Consider the following 15,056-nt stretch of genomic DNA (forward strand, 5'->3'; position numbering starts at 1 on the left):
TGACTTCTCAGTGACAGAATGGAGCGTAGAAATACAACTACGGCACGATATTTGAGCAAACTCCGGTGTAGCGACATTTGAATAGCGAGAAGCGAACCAAGTTGGTTCAACTTGTCAGCGTTGCAGCCAATGAAATGATGACGCGTCACGAGTATCTCAGTAAGCAAGTAGCGGGTGGGAAGGAAGAAGAAGCCCGGATGAAGTTTGAAAAGGTTTTGAACAGCTGAGTGGGCAGCAGTCGGTGGAGAAAGTCCTGTCCGGCTGCCCGTCAGCACTTGTCTTCGACGCCGTGTCCCACTTCTCGCAGCATGTCGTTCTTTCTCATGAAAAAGAGATTCGAATTCAAAGTGGACTTCGACTTGGAGGAGCTGTCGTCAGTTCCTTTTGTCAACGGCGTCTTGTTTTGCAAAGTTCGCCTCGTACACGGTGCATTCGTCCAGGAGTCTTCTCGGTAAGTTTGGCGAATTTGGCAGCTATTTTTAGCAGCCGTTCACTTAGTGACGTCAGCAGAAATATGTCGATTTTTTTTATGTTGACGTAAACATTGGGTATTAAACGGAGGCGACGTTCGTTCAGTGATTGTTTGGTCATAAGTCACCGTTTGGCTTTGAGCTAACGTTTGAGTATTACTTTGAAAAGTAACGTGCTTAGTAACAGATTTACTGTCATGTGTGCCACTAAATTATGTATATTCTTACCAATTAGTTAATTAAATTAAAAGTAATTACTTTTTAGTTCGCTTCAAATCCAGTTAACCAGTGTTCATACATAAGTGTAAATGGTGTAAGGGATTACTTAACTTCCTTTATGTACAAGGGAGGATTTGAACTATTTATTGTAATATAATCGAGTACTTCAACCTAATTATTTTGCTATTGTACAGGTGAATAATTTACTGAACAATGGAGTACTTTACTGTGCGAGGGTACAGGGGAACTTCTTGTACACGGGGATTGAACGGAGGGAATATTTAAACGTTGTTTATTGTACCAGAGAGTATTTTACTAAGTATTTTAAGTACTTCAACATAACAAAGGGGCACTTAAAACTTAGTGTACAAATGACTTTACTTCTATAATGGAACACTTAGTTATTGTACAGTCTAATGTCTATAGTACTGCTGCAGAGATGTTTCTTGTCGCCTAGCAACTACTTGGCACAATTGTTAATAAGTTCATTATAAATTCATATTTATTAAACTGATGTCTCAAAACCATGAACGTTTGTCACCTGACTGTAATTCTGCCACTAACTGCAAAAAGCTAGAACATTTACAGATGGCTAACATCAATTGTGCATAATTGGTTGACTTTTTGTTTTTACGGTACATTAACACAGCTGCACAGGGCAATATTGGTTACAAAATCTGCTTCACAGTTCTTAGGTTTAGTGATACATGTATATAGGCAAAATGTGCAGACAGTTTGAAGGACTCCAAAGTGATAACCAAAATAAGAAAAATAACTTCCTTCCTTTGTAGCAAAAAAAAAAAAAAAAAGCCAACTGTTCATCCGTTGCGTACGGCCAAAATGAGTCACTGCGGAAAAACGAGCTGAGACGTAACTCGTGCCAGCTTTGCTGTTAGTTGTCAAAACATCACCATGGTAACGGTTTGTTAAGACATACCAAATATACATGTTTTCAAAGCTTTTTGGGGGGATTTAACCACATGTGTGTGTATATATAAAGTCAAAACTATAATTTTCATTTAAATGCTATTTTGAACTGCTATTTTGATCCATGATTATGATGACTATAGTTAGCCCTAAAGATTTTAAATCGGCTTTGTTTTCAGGGAGCCCGTCCAAGCCAACTGTGTGCACTGGAGGAAGCGATTCTCCTTCATGTGTAAGATGAGTGCCAATCCCCGGACAGGTGTTCTGGATCCATGTGTATGTCGGGTGTCAGTGCGCAAGGTACACAGCTGGTTTCACGCCCCAAGATTTGTTCTGTTGATGTGACAGAAATGCCTGTCGTGAGAATTGAAACTGTTGAGTTAGGAAAATTATTACAAGAAGCGATGTTAATTTGTAAGCCAAAATTGTGCAGAGCAGGGGTGGGGGACACAGTGTAAATGTTAAATCTGACCCCACTGTGATGTTCTTGGAACTTTGATTTAAAAAGTCCAAAACTATTTAACCCATAAAGGCTCATGATCTATATTGAAATCATACAGTTTATGTATGCAAACTAATTTTGGTGTATTTGTCTTTCCAGGAATTGAAGGGTGGGAAATCATTTGCAAAGGTATTTCTTCCATGAGCTTCAGAATCAATAATCCGCTGGAACGATGTTATCACTCCTTTTATTTACACGATACAATCGACAGCAGGACTTTGGTGTCCTATTAACACTTGGGCTGTTTTTATGTGACGTTCCGGCTTACTGATTAAAATATCTGTAATTCAGAATTCACGCTGTTAACAAGTAACTCTTTTTGCCTTGTTTATTCTGTGTCTTATAATTGCATTATTTTGATTCCTTGCATCCACATACAGCTGGGCTTTGCTGATTTAAACCTGTCTGAGTTTGCTGGGTCGGGCAGCATTACAAGAAGATATCTCCTGGAGGGATATGACACCAAGAAAACCAGACAGGACAATTCAATTCTTAAGGTACCATCTCAAGTTTATCATGATTTGTCTCAAAATCATAACAGTTGGCGCTAGAACGAAATGCAGTTCGGTCATGAGCTGCAGAATTCGCAATCGCCAAAAAGAAAATCATGTCCTAGTCTTCTTGTTCTGCGAGGATCAATTGTTAGTCATCCGGCAACTGACATTTCTCTTGTCTTACAGGTTGTCATCACAACACAACTCATGTCTGGCGACCCCTGTTTTAAAACGTAATGATGCCGTCTTTGATTCCAATTTTTTAATCTAATTTGATCATATTTTTAATTATAATTGTCAAGGGAGGTTTTTAAATCGTGTTTTTTTCTAGTTCACACAGTTGCTCGTTGGTTGCCATCATAAGACCTTTAATGATACAGACAATGCCTTAACTAGCTGTTTAACTTAAACAGTTTAACATACTGAAAGTCGCCCTTCATACAATCGCAGAATTATCACTTCAGCCTCTCCGCGACACGACACTTCACAACTGTTGGATGTCAAGATTTTGACAGACTTTTAAGGCTGAACATTTTGGTCCCGTTCCAAATTAGAGCCTTTAGGGCATCCCGCTGTATATTCTAGAAGTCATAGCAACATCCTGTCGGTCAGTACACTGACGCACTTGCTCTTTTCTGATGGGAAAATTACCCACAGAGATGAAAGTAAAAATGTGATCTTTTTCTTTTATCGGAGAGCTGATAACACGCCGTCCGGTCATTCATGCTCCTTTGAAAGAGCTGATAACTGATAAGATAAACACCAAGGAAGAATCAAGTCCTGTTTGGATGCCAGACAGTTCATAGCAGAGGATGTGATGTAACGGCTCACTTCTGGCAAAGCTTGTGACATGTGAGCTTGTGAGATGTGACAACTGCCCTTCTCAAAAGTTTTCGCTTTTAACCTACCAAACAACCTTGTTCATGTTATAATCGGTGGTGGCTAGGTGACAGCCTAAAATAATTTAATTAAATTTACTAATGTAACTTATGTTCAGATGGAGTTTTGTCAAGATTTTTTTCCCAAGCCCAGAAAAATCGTTAAAAAAATGCCGATAAACATTTATTTATTTATTTTTTTTAAACACGAGGGAAATCGGGAAAAAAATCCTGAAAAACAACAACAAAATCTAAATACTGGGGGAAAAAATTGGGCATAGAGGGTGTTTTGAACATGCAAACCTTAAGTTGTCGGACCACGAGTATGCAGATTCACTCAATCTGTGCATTATAACCGTCTACGTCACGCACTCTTATGTCCACTTTAGCTTATAAAAAGTCCAATTCAAACATGTTGCGTTTTTTTCTTGTGCAAAATGACAGTTGCAGCTAAGGAACTTTTTGCCTGAAGTGTAAACTCGTGGCGGGCCAGTCACTCATCCCAGTCAGTGTTACTCACTGCATGTGAAGGATTTATAGCACCGTGCAATGGAATTATGATGCATTCCTGACTGTGCCTCTCCACCCTCATCATTTGTGTGTTTAACATAGCAACAGAGAAGCAACTGAAAGGCGTGGTCCCTCTATTAGTGTCTGCTGAGACACGTGGTATTAAAGCTATGACAATTTGAATCAACTCATGAATCATCCACTTCTAAATAATCATGCGTGTAACTGAAGGGAGAGTTGTGATGTATTTTAATTTCTACCATTTAGTCTCGAATTAAAAAGTAATGTTTTTTTTTTTTGTCTGCTATTCTAATACTTAAAAGGGTACTTAAATTAAATTGACATTGTTTTGAAATCACAACGAAAGTCAATCAGCCTCACTAAACAGATTTGGAGCTTCTGATATAAACGTATTCACTGATTAGATAGCTCAATCTTTGTAGCTTTTCAACATGGGGATTTTTTTTTTTTTATATGGCCCATAATCCATTTATGCGCTTTTAAAAAAAGAATGTCTCGCGCTTGCTCCTTGCAGCCCGTCATCCACAGCCATGACACTGAGTATACCGCAGGCTGAGTCAGAGTGTCTCCTCGAGGAGCGTAAGGGAGGAGACATGCATTCCTCCGTTTCAGCAACAGGTACTCGTATACATAAACAGCTTCTAATAAGCCATAAACATAAGAAAATGATTATTCACTCCAGAAGAGTTCATTTAAAGATGGTTGGGTTGGTTTAATGACCATCCAGCAGAGGCCGCTATATACATGGTAGAGGAAAACGCTAATTAGTTTTTAAATGGGCTTTCTGAAGAGCAGAACTGAAACTGGGGTGCGTTATCAAAACGGGGTGCCATAGTTACAACTAATATTTATAAATTATTAATAAAAAACGGAGTGTGAAGGATCTGAACGAAGAAACAACACTGCCCAATTGGACAAAATCTACACAATGACTGTAAATACAGAAAAATTAAGTCACAAGTATTACTTTTGAAATATGATTATGTACTTTGCAATAGTTTAAAAAGACTTTTGTTGAAAAAGGATTGTTGGTAAAAAAAATGTTGGTCTACCTAAATTGCTGAATTTTGCTCTACTCAGGGACTCCAGTTCCAGAGGAAAGGCTTACCAGTGGTCACACCAGAACATCCAGCTACACCAGTCAACAGTCTAAAGTTTCAGGTACATAGACACATTATCTCCCCGGGAAAACTACAATACTCCCTCTCATCTCATCAGTCTAATCTTATTCTCCAGGTTACAGTTCAAATCATTCCAGTTCACCAGACCTGAGACATCGAAGGAACGCGTCCGGAGGTTCTGCCTCAATAGGCATCGACAGTATCCCAGAGCCCTGTGAGCAGCAAACAGAAAGAGCAGACAAGGAGAGCCGGTCCTCTCCTCCAAACACTGCAAGATGCTATCACACGACAGAACAGAACTCCACAACTGCCAAAACTTCGAGGTAAATACGCAAATACACACGTGTACAACATGTACAGTAAATATGCTTACGCAGATGATCCATCTGGAATATGTTTTTGAAGTCAATAAAACATTCTATGCCGTTTCCCATCGAGCATGTTTAAACAATATCCCACCTTGTTCTTGTCTGTGAATTAGACATCCAGTCAAGCAGAACTCAATGGAGAATCAGCTGACGAGGGTAAACGACACCAGGGTCAACGCAGACGACATCATTGACAAAATCCTGCAGGGCCAGGATTTCAGTCACAGTATCTTGGACTCCAGTACGGAGGGTGTGTACTTAAAACGGGGAAGTCAGCCAGCATCCTGCTGATGGAATCAAATTACGTTAAAGTGATGCGGCGTCTCAGTGCACTTGCATGAGAATCTCTGCTTGTAGTGGCGAGGTAGAAAATGGACAGCATAGCTCGGCAGCTGAATTTAAGTCATTAAATAAAAGGATAGATTTACAGAAACCTTATTAATTTACGTCGGGCATTTACTACATTTTTCATATTAAGACCCACGAATCCATCCATTGCGTTAAAGCGCTTTTACTGATCAGAGTTGTGGTGACCCGGAGCCCATCACTTTGGGGCATAGGCGGAATATACTCTGGACTAGTAGGGCTGAAACAATTAATCAAATGACTGAGTTAGGGCCCGAAAGAATAATCAGCCGGCTCGTTTAATCGTCCGATATTAGCCCTTTTAAATCAGACGATGTTTGCCTTATTTATTTTTTTGAAAAAAGTATAGTAAAACAGTAAAATGTTCTGCTAGTAAGTAATTTATTGTAAGTTTTAAGGGAACCCTAAAAAAAAAAAAATCTGGTCGGTCAATGTGCGGTGCTCCGTCACTTGGTGTTTGGCGCCATTGTTTATTGTGAATTTATTTTTCTCTATTCTTTTCGCCGCTGATCATCAGTCGCGTTTGGCAGTGGCCCCTTGGCATGTGACAAACCTTTTAGGGAAACTATCATGTGGCTTGCAAAAAAATTCTTTCATCCCTTAATATGGTAAATGGGGCTGTCAATTGTATAGCGCTTTTCTATAAAATATCATGCGTTGTTATAACATTCTCCATGCATATCTAAAAGACAATTGTGCCACTTGTATGTTGTGAAATACCTTGATAAAAGGACTAACTCGGAACTGATTTTAGTCACATAGTTATTCAGTACTTACAGATTGTAACGTGTGTGCGTATGTGTCACAGAGGAAGGACTCCGATTGTTTGTCGGTCCTGGCGGGAGCACAGCTTTGGGAAGCCAGCACACTCGGTGAGTGTTATGCAACTGTGGAATGTGTGTGCCCCATTTCATGAATTAAATCCAGATAGAATCTACAATGCAAATGTCGAATTTTAGTAAAATAACGTAAGGTAATATTCCAAGCATTATTAGAAGTCCGCACTTATCTATCCTTGTTTTTTGGAATGTAAAAATATGTGTGGTGTTTTCTTTCAGGGTTGCAGCGGGAGCATTTGAGCAGGTGGTGATCAAGCACTAAGCTTTGAGAATCATGTGACCATCATGATGAGTGGCGTATTACATTGATGCATTCGGAAGTGGCGTCAGAAAATGCCCGCTCCTCATTCCACGAAGAGTGTGGAAGTTGTGTACAGTAAAGCACAGGAATTACCTACAGCATCTGTAGACCAGAAAATCCCTCTAGTGTCCAAAGTGCAGTTGGAAGGCCACTGTGTCCGGGGTGTTGGTAACTGAGCAGGCATCAGTCATCCTGGAATCGATGTACATTTCAAGAAAAGGTTATTAATGTCATGAATACAAAATGATTGAACATTAGTTTCAATATTTGATGGTATGTGACATTTCTATTAGGCTATTTGCATCTTTTACTAGTAGTGTGTGAGTGTAAATCATTTCCCAGTATTTTTTAAATTATTTTACACAACATCAAGACATTCACCCATTTTGTTTGTTTCTTTCATCATTATGACTGTTCTGACCCTGACTACTGCCAAGCTTCCGCTTGAATGTGATGAGTGAAGGGAATATGACACGAGGTACTTTAATATGGACTCTGTATTTATGCAATATGAGTAATTTTGTCACAGTTAAGTGACTGTCTTGGAAAAATGCAGTCATAAATGTTTAACACTAACGTTTGTAAATTGTTTTTATTTTAAATACTATATTTTAATTAACCTTAGCTCAACATATGAGCTTACTTTTCACAGAATGTATTTTATTTTACGTGGAATTCAAAGTGCCCACCTGTCTGCAAAATTAAGCATGACAAATTAACTCAATAAACAGCCTTACATTAATCTTTTGTGAAATCAAGTCAAGTTGTATGAACTCTTAAAATAGTATTGTGAATAACCAAGATTGGTCGGTTTATTGCATTGGTCAGTGTTTATTGGTGTTAGGTAAAGAAAATACAGGGTCGTACTGGCCTAATTTACGTTTGTCACTAAGTAATGCGCTTTTGATTCACACTGCAGAAATGTATGATTTAATATGAATATGTTTCATATTTTTGTGTTAATATTGTTACTCCTTAAATAATTTCATACCCTAAGGACGCGTTTAAAATACCCATGCTGGCTTTCAGATATTGAAACTTAAAAAAAAAAATTAAAAAAAGACAACCGCCGAATATGTTGAGGGAAAAAAGTTCTGAAAGTCTAACCGTTGGGCTCATGACTGCGCACGCATTATGACACTGACGTCAGATGCGCAAAATAAGCGAAAGAAAAATAATTACTGCGGTAAAATGTATTGCAATGTGTAGACAAAGTTGCTGATATTTTTTTTAATAAAATAAAATGTCACTCCAAAATATTAAAATCATTGCAATTGGTTACGTCCGAGGGAGACAGCGTTTGACCCGTCTGCTCCGTTGATAATCAAATATTGAAAATTAAAGCAAGTTGTTGAAATTGGTGTTCAAATTATATCGGCATGGTACTTACAGAACATCCGTTTGTAGTCAAATCCAATTTAAAAGCATCCCACAGACAAATGACCCAAAATATGTACTCCACCATCCCATGTTGACGTATGGGCGACAGCAATGCACCACTTCCCCACCGTCCATTTCCGGTTCCACTCCGCATCATCTTAGGCAGCACATTAGCTACAACGACGGCGCCAAGTTGTTATCGTCCATTTGCCACCGATTTCTCGCTGAAAACTCTCCAAATCGGCAACCACCGGGATTTGACCAAACCAAAACAGATGGATTTGTAACTGGAAGAAGGCCAACCGTACTTGAGAAGCTCGGCGTCGTGGGATTTAGCCACCATGGCTAACATGGGGAGCCAGGCCGTGAGCAAGACTGCGTCCGGAAAACATGGCAACGTATTGCCCCTGTGGGGCAACGAGAAGACAATGAACCTCAACCCGATGATTCTTACTAATGTTCTGTCCTCGCCGTATTTCAAAGTTCAGCTGTACGAGCTAAAGACATACCACGAGGTTGTGGACGAAATCTATTTCAAGGTAACGTCGAAGATGCTAGTCTGCATGCTAGTTGGCTAACCGCAGATTGCTAGGCTAGCGTGCCGCTTAGTGCCGCCACTATTTATGCATTACGTTATTTAAATTTGATATGCTGAACATTCTTGACTTCGTCATTAAACTTGACAACACGGTATTTCCAAATTATGTACAGAAAATAATAGCATTTGAAACAAACAAAGTATGCTGTCGTAGAACGCCCACATTTAAATGAAAAAACATTTGAATTTAACTTTTAAATGGTGGAATTCGCTCAAAATAACCTACTTTAATATCAAGGTATATGCCCCCCTCTATTTTTCCCCGACATTTCGCCTAAATGATGGGATTGTCTCGAAAATAGCATACACTAGTATCAGCATTTACGAAACATGCGTAGTGTAGGTATGTGAAGTAGTTGCTGTAGTTTGAAAGAAGCGTGTTTAACTGAAAAGGGATTGGGGAACCCCTGTAAAATAAACTTTGAATTTATGATATTGTGGTCGTTTTAGTAAAAAAAAAAGAATTGACTAGCTTTATTATCTCAATAGCTGACACCTTAAACAAAATTGCAACATGCCAAGGTTTTCTGCCCCAAAAATGGCATTCTGTCATAATGCAGAGTCTGAATGAAATGGAAATCAAGAATATGAAAATGCAATGATGGGTTCTGGCAAAAGTTTTTTTAGTGTGTTGGGGAAGAAATGGCTTTTTGGGGAGTATTTTTTTGTAATAGTATCGTCATATTGAAAATCTGGTCAAATAAAGCATTTAAGTTATAGTAAACCAGCACAACTACATTATTTTTTTTTTCATCATATCTCCTCAACACTTTTGTTTTGCCTGCGACTTGGAGAAACCCTTGTCTGATGGATTTACATGTAAGCTGGTATAGGCTAAAATTCAGAGTGATGTGTCAACTGTTTTTTTTTTAAATAGAGGTCACGAGAAATAAGTTAGAACTTACAACAGTCAATTGAAAAAAACCTGAAAATGGCGACACTTCGACCAAGATTGGGCCTTGTTGGCCCCAATTTCTATTTCCGTAATTGAATATTTGTGTTCCCACACAGGTGACTCACGTTGAGCCATGGGAGAAAGGAAGCAGAAAGACTGCTGGTCAGACTGGAATGTGCGGAGGGGTAAGTGAGAAGTACGTGCTTTTTCTTTTCCCCATCCTTAACCCTCTTGTAGTCCTCCCTAGCCTCACGAATATTATAGGATCATATTGTTGAATAGACTTCCAATTATAAACAGTTGTGTTATTGTTAAGCATTCACAACAGTTTAAAAGTTTGGGGGGGAACTAATATTTGTAACCACATTAACGATATGTAGACTGTGCAGTTGAACTTTGGTTCGAGAGTGACCTAACTTAAAAAGATGCGAACTGACACTAATGTAAAAAAAAAAAAAATCAGAATGTGCACATTCGCTGGTGCCAAACAAGTATGCGGGGTAACCTCTTCAGTCAAGGTAACGCAACATTTCTGATTATTGTGGTGCTATCTTCATTGGGAAAAAATATTATTCAAGTGCTTGAAATAAAGTTAGGTTGATTGATCCCAAACGTTTGAACATAAGTTAGTAGACGTTGCTAACTGCTTTAGTGTGCCATGATGCAGTCTACAGATGTTCTTGACTTGCTCCCCTGTAGGTTCGTGGAGTTGGTACAGGTGGCATTGTGTCAACGGCCTTCTGTCTATTATACAAACTGTTTACGCTCAAGTTGACACGCAAACAGCTGATGGGCCTCATCACGCACACGGACTCGCCCTACATCCGAGCACTTGGCTTCATGTACATACGGTATGATTTTCAGCCATTCGGCTGCGCGCAACACTAATACCCCAAGTCCTGATTTTGACAATCTCTTGCATCTCGTTCAGATACACACAGCCCCCAGCCGATTTAATAGACTGGTATGACGGCTTCATGGATGATGAGGAGGTATGTCACGCCTGGTAATATTTTCATGTTTCTATTTCTCTCCATTAAAACACGTGCAATCCATGCATTGAAACTGACCACCACCCCCTCTCCTGCTGTGATGCGCATAGCTGATTTTTCACCTTTGCCTTCATTTGGCTTAATTACCCGCAGTTTTGTCCTCTTAACCTGAGTAGCTAGGTTACTTGCTCACTTCCACGCTGCTGGTTGTTGTCAGGGTAAGTACCTTAAATGACGCAGAATACATCTTTTACTAGTTATGTGTATTTGTTTTTTTAAGGCATGTCCATATGCTTTTGTCAAGATTTGACCAGGACTAGTTGCACAAAAGACTTCTGTAATTGGCAATTGTATTGATGCACACATTCAAGTCTCTATCATGCAGCATTGTTATTGCACTCACTGGGCACTTGACGAGGTGCAGCTGTACAATCTTAATGATGTTCAATGTAATAATTGAAGTAATTTCCTCTTATATTGGCCTCAATTTGTTTTCAATAAATTAGAATTAATTTCGTACGATTTTTTTGGCAATAGTTCAATTTAAAAAAAAAAAAATTACTACATAGTGAGTTGGTCATGATTTTTTTTATTTTATAATTTGACGATTTTGGATTGGATTTTGAGTTGTAATCACTTCTGGCAACTGCGGCCGAAAAACAAAATTGCACACTCCTTTCTTTGTGACATCGTGTCATATGTTTTCTTTTCTTTCTTTTCTTTTTTTTTTTTTTTTGGCCTTACTCTGAGAATCATTTATACATCGGCCGCTGCGGCACGTTGTTTCATAATAAATTTTTGTCTAAAATACTATTTTTATCCAATCACAGTAATTATGGTTACCGATAACCCGAACCCATGCGAACGCTGAAAAACCGCAAAGTAGAGGTTGACTTTTTAAAATGTTTATTTTGGGGGTATTTACACTTCTATTACACCATTGCGACCCTGACTACCTGAACAGCATATTTAAATATTTGAGTTGTTCAAAAGTGGCGTTCGTTTATTAACTTGCACAAGACTGGCAAGATTTAACAAGGGAAGATGCGTTGGGTGATCTCACGCACGGAACACTGTATGCAATTAATTGCTATCAAATTCTATTATTATATTTGATACCTGCAAAAAAGTATCAACGTTTTACTCTACAATTGTTCAGCTGTACCTCATGATGTGCTCATTGTTGTGTGTTTGATTCCAGGTGTGCAACCAGGCCTCCTTTGCTTTTCTGCATTATACTTAATTGAAATATTCACATATCTCTCTAATTCCTAATCCTAAACAACTGGTTAATTCCGCTGTTTTTTTCTTTAGATGCCCATTGTGCTGCAGGTGAATTGGATAGTGTATCTCAGCACTGTTGGTTTGCGTGTGTGAGTGCAAAGCGGCTGTTCTCTACCCTACAAAGTTAACGATCCTTTCAAGCGAGGTGGGGGGTGCACTTGCCTCCCCCGCTCACATCTGTGCTTCCACTGTGGCATGTTGTCTCGTTACAAGCTCCACGCGACTCCCATAATGCTGAAGAGGGAATGCGGAGGAGGCAGCTCATGTTTCTTCCTCTCTCATTTTAGCACAGTGAGGATAGAGCTCAGTGTAGTCAGATTACTCACCTCATCCACTCTCAATTTAAACGTAGATGAAAATACTTTGTGGCGAGTAAGATGGGGTGTTACTAATCTGTTAACATTTTACCATCACCCATGCTCACTGTGTGAGTACAGATGTCTGCTAGACAGCTTAGATGAGCCAAACTATGTGTGACACTTACACCTGTTTTCCCCTCTGTGGTAAATGTAAAGGCAGACACATTTGACTAGAGAGATTAAGCTAGATGAACAGAGGTGAAGGCTCAGTACTTGGCCATCACATAATGCCTTTTGAGTTGATGCAACAATGTTGAGGATGTGCCTGCCGATGTTTTAAACGATGTCCTGTCGGCGGCCCGCCACCGTTTGATTCCAGGAACTGGACGTGAAGGCGGGCGGCGGCTGCGTGATGACAGTTGGCGAAATGTTACGCTCCTTCCTCACCAAACTGGAGTGGTTCTCCACCCTGTTCCCCCGCATCCCGGTGCCTGTGCAGAAGAGCATCGACCAGCAGATGAAGAGCAGGCCTCGGAAGGTGCCTCAGAAGGAGCCGCAGGAGGAGGAGGAGGCCTTCGACGAGCCGGGACGACAAGGGGAACGTCGTCCCTCCAGGTAATTTAGAAAGCGGGTTCAAACTGTAAGGGAGTAACTGTAAATTTTCGCTGATGTCGGATGGAATCCTTGTATCTCTAAACAAAACCCAAAAAGGGGGTCAACTGTTGAGCCATCATCATTGTATCGTCAAAGCGGGCAAGCCATTGTCAACAGTTTCGATGATTTGCACAAATAGAAAACGTAGGGACTGACAAATAGTATAGATTTCAAGGTGCTAGCGGAAGAAATTCCCCAAAAAAATAAATAAATCATGAAATATGTGAATAGTGAATTGTTAATGGGACTGCGCATGTCATCGTCATTAATCGGGGTGTTCTTCCCAGGACCCCTCGACGGACACCAAGCCCCAGACGCTCTCCAAAGCGGTCAAGGAGCCGAAGTCACCACCGCGAGCGAGACCGCCACGGTCCCAGCTATGACCGCGAGCTGGAGAGGGAACGGGAACGTCAGAGGAAGGAGAGGGACGCCAGGGAGCGCGATAGGGACAGGGCGGAAAGGGACAGGAGACGATCCCGCAGCGCCGAACGAAACCACCAAGATCGACGCGAGCGGCGAAGAAGCCGCAGCGGCAGCCGGGACAAAAGGAGTGAGCGCAAAGACAAGGAGCGAGATGGGGGCGACGATAGGAGCAAGAAGAAGGAGCGGGACCACCACAGGGAGCGACCCGTCGAGAGGGACAGGTCAAGGGAGAGGAAGGGCAAAGGGGAAAGCGACGACAGGAGGCACAAAGACGACAGGGACAGGCACAGGGAAGAGCGCAAGGCCAAGAAGTCGAGCCGAAGTGGCAGCCGGGAGAGGCGGCACAAGAGTGGCGGCGAGGAGAAGAGCAGGAAGCGCGATGGCAGCCACAGTCGAGAGAAGGAACGCGACGGAGAGCAGCGCTCGCACAAACGCAGTCGCAGCAAAGAGAGGAGTCATCACCTGAAAGAGGCCAGTAACGACCACAGCAAACACGGCGACCGACGAAGGAGTCCCAGCGTTGAATAATGTCACTTCGTACATTTTTTTTTTTTTTAAATCCATTTCTTGTCTCATAGACTGAATGTCATCTGGAATCGTTGTTTGGGTTTTGCCTTTTTCACGTCCTAGTAAGCCGTTGTTAGTCCTCACTTGACATTGCAAAAGTGGCGTTTTAATTTTGTACGGTTTATTGTTTCGGCCCGTGGAAAATATGATTTTTGTATATATCTCATGTTTCAGAGACTTGTCTGCACATCAGTGGCAGGAGTTGCATTCATTCATGTGGCGGGAACAGTCAGGCCAAGCTAAATGCTACCATGTTTAGCCACATTACTTGATTTCTAAAATAAAATGTCAATAATGCATCCGTGTACTTCAGGAAGGAGCTGTGCGATTCTGTTCCTGATTCTGTAGACCACAAGAGAATGTTTTAATCCCTTCAAGTAGAGTCTGCAAAGGATTCAACTGAGACCCCTGCTTGTCATGTCTGGGTTGTTGCTCTGTTGCATTTTGTTTTCTAATAAAACACTTTTATCAATAATGGGATAATCTTTTTTTTTCTGGAAGAAATGTAAAGAGGATATGACACTGGTATGCAGGGAATTTGTTTTTTTATTTGAATGTACTGAAAATATTTTATTTCAATCCAAATATGAAACCCTGGATATTAAAACAAATCCTGATACATTACCTTTTAGAAGGACAAATGTGTATTTTATGCAAGTGAACAAACAGCCCCCCCCAGTATAAAACCACAGCCACAATGTAGCGCAATTAATATACACTGTATGGACAAAAATTACTGAAGGTGACATGGAAAACTTAATTGCTTGTATACGAATTTGGGTCGCACATCAAGTGAAAATACAGAACCAATGAAATAAATTGTGAGTGGCCTATTGCTGGAAAAATGTCCACAAGCAAAGCCTTCTGATTTCCACCGTTGTGTGATGTAACTGTGTGGCTAATTTACATAATCCCGCCCTTAATTAATTTTTGGGGGGCGAAGTGCTG

At 40.5% G+C, this 15,056-nt stretch overlaps 2 protein-coding genes across 4 annotated transcripts; both read left to right on the top strand.

The window, feature by feature from the left end:
- The first annotated feature begins 153 nt into the window (after positions 1 to 153).
- LOC148326008 (EEIG family member 2-like) lies at positions 154 to 7,758 on the top strand. 2 transcript variants are annotated; one of them, XM_088310241.1, is made up of 11 exons: positions 154 to 451; positions 1,796 to 1,916; positions 2,218 to 2,247; positions 2,499 to 2,615; positions 2,799 to 2,845; positions 4,536 to 4,639; positions 5,102 to 5,182; positions 5,258 to 5,465; positions 5,624 to 5,760; positions 6,685 to 6,748; positions 6,935 to 7,758. In XM_088310241.1, exons 1-11 carry the CDS (start codon positions 309 to 311, stop codon positions 6,975 to 6,977), a joined length of 1,095 nt encoding a protein of 364 aa, XP_088166367.1. In that variant the 5' UTR covers positions 154 to 308; the 3' UTR covers positions 6,978 to 7,758. The 2 variants fall into 2 exon arrangements, with proteins under 2 accessions (XP_088166367.1, XP_088166368.1); XM_088310242.1 differs by lacking the exon at positions 6,935 to 7,758 and having other exon boundaries at positions 6,685 to 6,752.
- Positions 7,759 to 8,486: 728 nt separating this feature from the next.
- On the top strand, positions 8,487 to 14,583 carry prpf38b (pre-mRNA processing factor 38B). Of its 2 annotated transcripts, XM_088310240.1 has the most exons (8): positions 8,487 to 8,935; positions 10,006 to 10,074; positions 10,589 to 10,740; positions 10,821 to 10,895; positions 12,083 to 12,126; positions 12,196 to 12,254; positions 12,844 to 13,079; positions 13,406 to 14,583. In XM_088310240.1, the coding sequence occupies exons 1-8, from the start codon at positions 8,738 to 8,740 to the stop codon at positions 14,067 to 14,069; spliced, it is 1,497 nt and encodes a 498-aa protein (XP_088166366.1). In that variant the 5' UTR covers positions 8,487 to 8,737; the 3' UTR covers positions 14,070 to 14,583. The 2 variants fall into 2 exon arrangements, with proteins under 2 accessions (XP_088166366.1, XP_088166365.1); XM_088310239.1 differs by lacking the exons at positions 12,083 to 12,126; positions 12,196 to 12,254 and having other exon boundaries at positions 8,489 to 8,935; positions 10,821 to 10,881.
- The last annotated feature ends 473 nt before the right edge of the window (positions 14,584 to 15,056 follow it).

The sequence above is a fragment of the Idiotropiscis lumnitzeri genome, chromosome 12 (genome assembly GCF_059441095.1).
Source record: "Idiotropiscis lumnitzeri isolate Australia: NSW breed Sydney's pygmy pipehorse chromosome 12, RoL_Ilum_1.0, whole genome shotgun sequence".
Classification (NCBI taxonomy): Eukaryota; Metazoa; Chordata; class Actinopteri; order Syngnathiformes; family Syngnathidae; genus Idiotropiscis; species Idiotropiscis lumnitzeri.

What these genes read in the sequence shown, in the direction of transcription:
- LOC148326008 (XM_088310241.1), top strand. Translation starts at nt 309, where the DNA reads ATGTCGTTCTTTCTCATGAAAAAGAGATTCGAATTCAAAGTGGACTTC. An exon ending in AGGACAATTCAATTCTTAAG is followed by an intron (nt 2,616 to 2,798) that starts GTACCATCTCAA and finishes CTTGTCTTACAG; the next exon opens with GTTGTCATCACAACACAACT. An exon ending in ACAACTGCCAAAACTTCGAG is followed by an intron (nt 5,466 to 5,623) that starts GTAAATACGCAA and finishes TCTGTGAATTAG; the next exon opens with ACATCCAGTCAAGCAGAACT.
- prpf38b (XM_088310240.1), top strand. Translation starts at nt 8,738, where the DNA reads ATGGCTAACATGGGGAGCCAGGCCGTGAGCAAGACTGCGTCCGGAAAA. An exon ending in TTTCTGCATTATACTTAATT is followed by an intron (nt 12,127 to 12,195) that starts GAAATATTCACA and finishes TTTTTTCTTTAG; the next exon opens with ATGCCCATTGTGCTGCAGGT. An exon ending in AGCACTGTTGGTTTGCGTGT is followed by an intron (nt 12,255 to 12,843) that starts GTGAGTGCAAAG and finishes GTTTGATTCCAG; the next exon opens with GAACTGGACGTGAAGGCGGG.